The 10,183-nt window shown below is 39.0% G+C and overlaps 1 protein-coding gene across 1 annotated transcript; it reads right to left on the reverse strand.

Moving 5' to 3' along the window:
* Nucleotides 1–8,856: 8,856 nt before the first annotated feature.
* On the reverse strand, nucleotides 8,857–9,798 carry LOC106822656 (vomeronasal type-1 receptor 4-like). The gene has a single exon (XM_014827937.2). The coding sequence runs from the start codon at nucleotides 9,796–9,798 to the stop codon at nucleotides 8,857–8,859; it is 942 nt and encodes a 313-aa protein (XP_014683423.2).
* Between the last annotated feature and the right edge of the window lie 385 nt (nucleotides 9,799–10,183).

The following is a 10,183-nucleotide window of genomic DNA, read 5'->3' on the forward strand; positions in this document are numbered from 1 at the left end:
TAACCAGTTTTACTTTATAGCAAATTTACCTTTTTAATAAAACAAACAAATAAACAGAAATATCTCTATTCCTTATACATTTTTATTTTTACTAAAAACATACATTTTACTCTCCTTGAATACAAAGATGTTTCCCTTATTTAGTTTTAGTAGCTTTAATCACATATATTAATTAGAATTCTTAACCCCTAGAAACCTTCATTTGTAGTGAAAATATAGTATATGATTCCTCTAAGGTAGGCTGAACAGCTCATACATTTCGGAACTACTGTCCTTAAGCACATTGAAAATCAGGTTTCATTATCACTTAGACAAAACACCAACAACCACCGTCACGGAGGGTCACAGTGAATCGCATTAGGAGGCACCAGGGATTGGTCCAAGCCCCCATCTCTCTTTACTAGCACAGCTCATGCCTCAGGTGTTATTCTTTCCTTCTATGAGGCTTTGGCATTGTACCAGTTTCAAAGACAGAAGAATCTCTTTTTCTAATATCATCACTTACTTAGCCAGACTCAGATGTCACTCCTTGCTTGCAGACTTTGCCTCCTAGACTGAAATAGAAAATATTCTTCTGACTTGTAGCTGGCAGGATGGTGAGCTCAGTGTGCTGGTCAGGACAGTATTGCGTGAGAGGGAGGGAGACAACCAGAGCAGTTAGATATGGGTTTGTGATTCTGTGACCTCACATCCCCTCACAACTACAATTATCATTTCACATGTAGCTGTAATGAGAGCACAGGCTTGGGGAACTGAGAATATTTGTGAAAAAGTTTTTTCCTGGTTGTTAATTACTGAAAAACAATTACAAGTTTGTAGTTAACATCTCCAAAGAGACTATTGCACTTTTTGAGAAAGACCTTTTCTTTTCTTTGATCCCTGGAGGAAGACAGAGACTCACAAGGAGGCAGCAGGAAATACTGAGATCTGACACACGAGGGATGGCAGCAAAGCTCATGGGTCTCACTGGTTTCCTTGCTCACCATAGAGTTATTCTATTCAAATGTGAAGTCTTTCCTCATCTTCAGACCGTTGAGCTGCAGCAGGATTTAACTTACGAGCAGAGAAATTAAAACAGACAAAGTACCTGAGAAAGATTTTCCTAGAGACACAAGTAAAAGAAAGAACATGATGATAAACTTTACACGAAAATCACTGAACTTATTTGCACGACTCAGTGCCAATTGATTTGGAAGTCTAGATAATACGAAAGTTTTGTTGCAAATTATATTTACCTATACTCACCTTTTCCCAGAACCCTCAGTAAATATAGGGATTGTAAACAGAACAATATCCATAGATATTGTACAAGTTTATGAGTCTCTCAAATAAAAGTATGATTTTATAGGCAGGATCAGATGATTTAACAGGTAGATTTAACAATTCCTTTAACTATCGGATAAGCCAGTGTTACCCCCTAAATTCAAGAGCTTTGAATGGTTACCACAGCCTTCTACACTTATTTTTTTGCTGAATTTTCAGTAATCGGTATTGATTGCTTTTGTAATTCATTAAGAAATATTAACTATAAGTTTCAATTAATCCTTTGGTGTTTTTATGCCGTGAAATCCACAATTGGAGTGATGTTCACTATCCAATCCTCCTAATTTACAAGTCAGGGTTTAGATCTGTGATGGTGGACAATCCATAGTCCATGCATACACTCACATATTTGTACCCTCACACTGAGATGCTAATAGACGTGAACATGCACACATACAAATATACATTCACATTTCCCACATACTTAACGCGTCCCCACATTTATACACACTATGATGCACACTCACACAAACTCACACAGCCTCACCCACATTCATAAAGTCACACTCACACATGAGCATGGGCTGGTGTGTCACCATGAACAGTTCTTACACGAGGAATTGTGATTTAGCCAGACATGTGGGTGCCTGAAGAAGGAGGCTCATTTCAACCATTTTACTCCTTTCATTCTTGCAACAACCCACAAGGATTTACTAACAACATGCAACACGTAACTGTGCTGCGGGCATTGCCACTGCAGGTCAAAGCACATAGCAGCTGAGTCAGAGTGTTGAGGAGTGACACTACGTGGATATGTGACAGAGTGAAGCCCTTGGTTACTGTTAATTGTATGTGGTGAATTTATTTTTGTTTTGCTTGTTTCTTTTTCATTATTATTGACTACTTGCTCATTGTTCTGTTAGTTCTAGTATTTATAAAATGTATAGCCTCTCTGGTAGTTTCTAGGCTTGGAATCAGTAATGATTACAGTTTTATCTCTTCTGTTTATCTTTAAAATTAGCCCCGGATAGCCAATGCTGTCTCTAACAGTTGGAGCCAGAGTAGGTCTCCTTGTCTCATGCTACCTTTAGGAGAAGTGCGTCGCAATTTCATTTTATGATGTTTTCAGGAAGCTTTTTGTATAAAAACTATTTTTCCCTTTGGCTTGGTTTTGTATTTATGAATTTTTTCCCACATACATTGATACATTTTTGTGATTCCATTATTTTCATATTTCAAACTGTTACCAGAGATATTTAAACATATCATCTAATATTGAACCATCTTCACATTGCTAGAATTAATTCTATTTAGAAATTTTGTGTAATTACTTTACCACATCAGAACAATAAAATGACTAATCCTTTCTTGTTTGTTTGTTTGTTTTTGAGGAAGATTAGCCCTGAGCTAACTGCTGCCAATCTCCCTCTTTTTGCTGAGGAAGACTGGCCCTGAGCTAATATCCGTGCCCATCTTCCTCTACTTTATATGTGGGACGCCTGACACAGCATGGCTTGACAAGTGGTGCTATGTCTGCATCCGGCTTCAAACCGGCGAACCTCAGGCCTCCGAAGCGGAACGTGCGAACTTAACCACTGCACCACTGGGCCAGCCCCCAAAATGGCTAATCTTTTATTTAAACTGTTGCATCTATACACTTGGTTCAAATTGTAGTTTAGTCCATATTTCACATTTCTTTGAATTTTCTAATAATCAAACCCAACAAAAGGCTGCAAGAAATTTATTTTTAAAATATATTCATAGAAATGACACAACATGGGAGCAATGTTACTTGAAACTTTCAGAGAACTTGCCCTTCAAATAGATCAGACTTCCTGCAATTGGGGGAATAAAAATGTTAACTGCCTTAAAATTTGTATACTGAAATTGATTGTTGCTTTTCTTTCATTTTCTTTTTTTTTTTCACAACTTTTTTTTTTTTTTAAGATTTTATTTTTTTATTTTTTCCTTTTTCTCCCCATAGCCCCCCGGTACATAGTTGTATATTCTTCGTTGTGGGTCCTTCTAGTTGTGGCATGTGGGATGCTGCCTCAGCGTGGTCTGATGAGCAGTGCCATGTCCGCGCCCAGGATTCGAACCAACGAAACACTGGGCCGCCTGCAGCGGAGCGCGCGAAGCCAACCACTCGGCCACGGGGCCAGCCCCGTTGCTTTTCTTTCTTTTTTTGAGTTAATATTAGAATCAAAAGAAGCAGTTTTTCCTAGTAAAGAGGAAGTTCTGGTCAATTCCCATATGTATTTGGGGTTCCCCCCACACCAGCAAGCAATACTTCAGACACCAGCTGGGTGTCCTACAATTCAACTGCATTCTGACGCTCTTTACTTGGAGATAGCATCATAGTCCACAGTTTAAGGGCTCCATCCTAAAAGACTATCTCCCACTCCCACTTCAGATGCCAATTGGAGTCCCAGGTTGTCACCTGTGCTTCTGACCAATAGGGTACAAAACAGAGGTTCCCATGACTCCCTCCTCAGGTTTAATTAATTTGCAGAGGGGCTCACAGAACCTAGAGAAACATTTCACTCACTAGATTACTGATATAACCCAGGAACAGCCAAATGGAAGAAATGCTTAGGACAAGGTATGGAAAAGGGGCACAGTGCTTCTATGCTCTCTTCCAGCACAACCCTCTCCCCAAATCTCCATGTGTTCACCAACCCAGATGCTCTCCATATTCTGTCCTTTTGAGTTATTCCGGAGGTTTCATCACATAGCAGGATTGATTAGGTCATTGGCCATTGGTGATTTATTCAACCTCTATCTCTTCCCTCTCCCTGGAGGTCGTGGGGTGGGACTGAAAGTCCTACCCTCCAATCATGTGCTTGGTTCTCCTGGCAACCAGTCCCAGTACTTAAGTGCTTTCCAAAAGCCAGGTTATTGACATAACAAAAGACATCTGTGTTGTTCACGTCACTTAGGAAAATCCAAGGGTTTTAGAAGCCGTGTGCCAAGAACAGGCACTAAGACAATATATACATTTACTATAAATCACAGTATCATGCCTAGATGCACAAATTTGTGCACAAAAAAATTTTATCATTATTTCCTTTTGTAATTTAATATTTCTAAATGTAGAGCAGGTCTTTATGAATTTCCAGAGCTTTGAGTTTCTCATGACTTGATTACACTGCCACCATTTTGTTTAATTTATGGTTTTTCTCAAATCATCTATTTTAATTGTACTATTAAAATCTTTCCTTGTTATTATAACGTTACTAGTCTCTGTTTTATTCATAATAACATGAATTTTATTCCACTACAGTTTATTTTGTCTATCTCCAACAGTGTTGAATGAGTTTTTAATTAATTTCTAAACTATATTTTCTAAAATGCATTGTAAATGTTTTATTTTGAAATAATTGACTATTACAGAAACAGTTGGACAAATTGTAGAGAATCACCATATATCATGTACCTTTGGGAGAATTTCCCCGAAATTAAGCCTTCTGTCCATTCCTCTCCATGTGTTTACATACACATGCATATATGTTCACATATATGTAAATTCTTCTTACTTTTATAGAAGTTTTTGAGATGTGTTGAAGATATAATGCCCCTTAACTCCCAAATACTTCCATGTAAATTCCTAAACACTGGGATATTTTCATACAGTATTCAATTATTAAAATCTTAATTTAACATTGATACATTGCTGGAATCTCATCCTCAAATCCTTTACACATTTTGATAGTTTTCTGTAATGTATTTCATATCAAATGAGCAAGCTCAGAATCATGTGTCACTGAGTTGCTATGTCTCTACTCTTTTGGCCTGAACTGTTTCTATATCTTCTGTGATTTTCATTAGCTTTCACTTTTGACATTTCCAGGCCACTGATGTTGCAGAAATGTTTCAATTTGAGTTTGTCTGATGTATTCTAATATTAGGTTCAGAAAATCTTTTTTATTTTTCCAAGAAGGTAACAGCAGTGGTGTTGTGTCCTTTCCAGAGCGTCACATTAGAAGCATGTCTTGGTCCTATGACTGCTAATGTTAATTTTGATCAACTGGCACGGTGGAGTCTGACATATTTGTGCATTATAAAGTTATTATATTTTCTTTTTAATTAATCAGTACCTGTGTGGATTTACTTTTAGTTTGCGTACATAATCTTTTCATCAAAGTGTGATAATTCTTATTTATACAAAAATATTTTATGTAAAATTCATGCAAATTTTTCTATGTGTATTTCACTCTACTAATATCTCTGATAAATCTAACAACAGGGGCTGAGACCAAATCCTTTCCATTTGCATAGTTCACCATTTAAGATTACTACCTACAGGATATCAACAAGCAGAACTGGACCAATCTGTTGATCTCATAAGTGACCACAAGGATCCCAGACTCAACTAGATAAACAAATCACATAGACCATTACAATGTACTTGAGAACACCACATGGGTTTCTCCTTAAGTTTCTGTATTGATCCTTCTGCTTATCCTGTATAAATACAGTTATAGTAGGATGACTTATAATTGTACAGACTTGACTTTGGCCCATAAGAAGGAAGTCTAACGGAACTGTATTATCCACAAAATCCCTGACCAGAGAGTTAGGTGACCTACATGGCTTCCTCAGCTGGTGCTGTTTCCTTAAACACTTGTAGGTCTTTATGACACCCCTAAAGTGCAAGTTCCTGTGTTTTCAGAAGGGAGGGTTGTAATGAAAGGTTTCCATAAGACTTTGTTCATGTGCCTGAAGGGGCATAAATTTTCTCAAAGGGAGCTCTGTACTTTTCCTATATTGCTGAGATGTTGAAGAGATAGATCTCTGTTTATTCTTCTATTTGTCAAGCAATGATTTTGGCCCCCTTCCTAACTTGATAGTGATGTATTTCAAGTTGACCTGCTTTAACATCTGAATTTCAGGCTGGGGAGCCAAAAGGCCTCTGTGGTTGAGGGCTAAGCTTTGATAAAAGCTAGGTAGCAAGATAATAGCTGACTTCCAAAAGCTCTGTAGCTAGTGGCATTTTCATGGAGGCTATGAAGCCAAAACCCCAAGGCTCACTTTTAGGTGGAGGTGCCCTCTCTTTGCTAAAGGCTCCAAGTTAAAACATCATCAGTCACAATTTTTCCTGATTTCTAGAGGAATTGGACTATATAAATCTGGCCACATAGTTCCAATAAGCCTTAAGAGGAAAACAGAACTCAGATTTCATCAGGTTTTATTTGCCACAATCACTGGGAGGAAAATGATAACATCCCCGTTAAGGCTCTTGAGAACGAAGCTTGTGACTTGACAACAAACACAACTATATCTATACTACAGTGACAAAGAGGACATTGGAGGTAAAGCCATTCAGGATACAGTCTGACTGACCCACAGGTGCCATATTACAGCCATATTTGTCTCCCTAACACTTCTCTGCCTGCGCCTTAAATTTTGGGGATAATCTCTTCTCCATCTAAGTTAAGGGATGGGAAAGGACAAGCATAACCCACATCAATTCCCACTATAGATTCTGGGATATAAACAACAAGAGGGTTTGGATTCACCCAAATTACACTACTCGTCACATTAACTTTTTTGACCCTCACTGTGAATTCTGCTGCAATAAGATGAGTTTCCTTTTCTTAGTTTATGTGCTTTTTTTCTTCTCTTCATGAACAGAGACCAAGGATTTGAACTCTTGCTGGAATCAGGGACGGCAGCAAGACTATGCTATCTCCAAGACAGGGGCATGGCAAATGCAAAGCCACTGATGTTGCTGCATGGAGGACAGTCAGGGAGTGAGGAGGTTTCTCTTTTCAGTCTTCACTCCAGGGTCTGTGCCGCCGCCTTCTTTTTGTACATCGTAGCATCTCAGAGTCCACAAGAGCAGCAGCTCCTTTCTCTCTGGCCCTTTTAGTTTTACTGGGCCTCACGGTCCCCAGCCCTTTCCCTCATCACTGCACTCAGCACACTCACACACACAGGACCACAGAGGAGGGTGCCTTGGGCTCCTGGATCCCATAGAACTCTACAAGTTTGTGTTCCCTCCCTTCTCAGAATTCTCAAGTGTATCCATACTCTGTTTCTTTAAAGCACCTGAATCAGAAGGAGGGGTCAGGAGTTACACAGGGAGAAAGAGAGTCCTTGCTAGTCAGCAAAGCACCACAAGACACAATTCTTTGTAGTTTTTAGTAGTTCACTGGCTGTTGCAGCTCCGCCACATGAACTGATCATATTTAGATTCACTCATGGTTCTGTATCATTTCGGGGGACTTGGCCTTCCCTGCTGCCAGGAGTTGAATGTAGACCAAACAAAGCATACACAGACTGCCTGGTTCAATCCTAGCTGTCATAGACCAGCCTCATGAACATGGAAGTCACTGGAGGACTATTCCTATAACTTTGCCTGCTTCTTGTGCAAGAGAAGTGGCTACTGGCCTCAGGAGACTATCTCATATGCCCTAACCAGCCCCATGAAGGGTCCTTGACCTTTTCCAGAAAATCGTCTTTCTCTCATCTATCATTCTCCTAACCTGAACTGTCAAGAAATGTGAAGAGTTATAAATTTTACACTGTTTGCAATCCAACAAGTTATCCGGTTAGTTTCATGGATGCTGACAGAAGGAGTGAGACTCTTGAGTCTGAGATAAAAGAATTATTGTCATTGGGGCTGGCCCCGTGGCCGAGTGGTTAAGTTCGCGCGCTCCACTGCAGGCGGCCCAGTGTTTCGTCGGTTCGAATCCTGGGCGCGGACATGGCACTGCTCGTCAGACCACGCTGAGGCAGCGTCCCACATGCCACAACTAGAGGAACCCACAACGAAGAATACACAACTATGTACCGGGGGGCTTTGGGGAGAAAAAGGAAAAAATAAAATCTTTAAAAAAAAAAAAAAAGAATTATTGTCATTGCACAAGAAATGTTAAAAAGCTTGGAAAATGCAAATATATTGGTATTGAAATGTCCTTTTATTTTCTAGGTGGTGATTAAATATATTAAAAACTTTACCCTGTGATTAGTTTTAAAAAATTTATGTTGTAATTTCTAGGTTAAAAACTAAAAGATACCAAATATACAATCTCTAAGGAAAAACAATACAATGTAAAATTATTTTAACACAGGAGAAGTAAAGATAGAATAAGAAAATAAAGTACATGTCATCAGGATCCCACTATATACATAAAACTTTGCATTATGATGTCAAATGTTAGTAGAATAATTCCTTTCATAAAAACAAAATACTGCTTCACTGTATGCAATTAGATATTTATTAATAGATAGAACTAGAACATTAGAAGTCTAGCAGAAAATGAGCAACACATTGCATACAATTTTTACCAATTAATAAACTAGCACAGTGAGATAAATATCAGATAAAGAATTTAAGGCAAAAATAGTTTATAATTGTTGGAATAAGACTTAGGTTCCCCAATGGGCCATTATGCAATATTATTATTTGATGGAAAAAATATTGTTCTGATAGAATATATACTTTTAAATATATGTATATGTATATTTATACTATTGTATGAGTGTGTGTACCTCCACTGTCCTGCAACGTGAACTTTCCTGAATGTGCTCATGAATTTATGGGAGATGAATGAGTATGCAACTTATCATCATGGATACACAAACAATTTATACATTTCTGATCAGACTGAAAATTTTTGTATTGCTTATCCAGGCAAAGCAAAGCCAGGATACACTAGAGTCTCGGCTCATGAGAAGAAACGGGCTGAGAGTTGGAAAACACATAACGATTAGTGAAGAGGTGGTCAGCATCAACTGACTAAGATCTTTAAAAAGAGTCAAACAAACTTCACAGATACAGGAGAGGGAGTAACAGGACACAAAGGCACTCACCAGGATAAGGATGCTTTGAGTAGCTCTGGACTCAGGGGAGGATCTGGAGGACACGTTGGTCCTATGAATGTGTTGGAGCCTCTGCTTGTGCCTGTGCAGGATGAAAACCGTGGAGCCACTGGCCCAGATCATGAGCCCCAAACAAAGAACATCAGGCAATGATATCAATGCTGCATACGGTGATCTAGTCATTTTGCTATTACTGACAAAAGAACAGTATCCCAAGTCCGTTTTCATTGTGATGTTTGTGTTGCTCCATTTTCCCATTATGTGCATAGGAAAAATGATATTTAACAGCATGCGCATGATCCAGCAGAAGATAGTGGTGATTCCCATGTACCTGGGAGCTTTTGCTTTAACGTTTGCCCACCAGGAATTCCTGGGGCTGATGATGATGGCCTGGAAGACACTCAAAAGGCAGGTGCTGCCAATGGTAACACCACTGCCCACTCTGTAGACGTAGAAAACAAGTTTACATCCAAAGTCATTGAGGAAATGTTTCAACCCAAATGCTGCCATGGCCCGGGGGACTCCTACGGTGAGAATGACCAAGGTGTTGGCCACAATCAGGTGCTTGAGAGTCAAATCCGTGGACCTTGACCTGCACCCAGTGAAGTGAAGGATGATATAATGATAAAGAAAAGATAAATTTCCAAGAACTCCAAATACAGTCTGTGATAAGAAAATCACCCCTATTGCCCAGTTCATGGAGGTCATTCTGAGTCCTCAGTGATTGATAGTTGTCTTCAGAGCCGGAGATTCCTGCATCGGGACATGAGGCGTGGGCAATATGGACCATGTCAACTGAAAACCAGCAGTCTCCATTTACTGTTAGTTCTCACTTAGAAATATTCAAGTTTTTCTTTTATTAAGAGATGTACAAGAGTTGAATGCATAACCCTTAAAGCACTGACAATGTCTGTATCACTGTTCTGAAAGCTGGACATGAGGTTACTCCTCTATTCTTCACAAATACATGAATTAGATTTGCAAAATTTACTAATACTTTCATTATAAATAAGACGGCAACATAAACAGAACAGTTAAGTGATTTGCAAAAATTCACATCTTGATTAGAGATCCAAGGAGGCCTTGAACCCAG

This window comes from Equus asinus, chromosome 26 (assembly GCF_041296235.1).
Source record: "Equus asinus isolate D_3611 breed Donkey chromosome 26, EquAss-T2T_v2, whole genome shotgun sequence".
Lineage (NCBI taxonomy): Eukaryota > Metazoa > Chordata > Mammalia > Perissodactyla > Equidae > Equus > Equus asinus.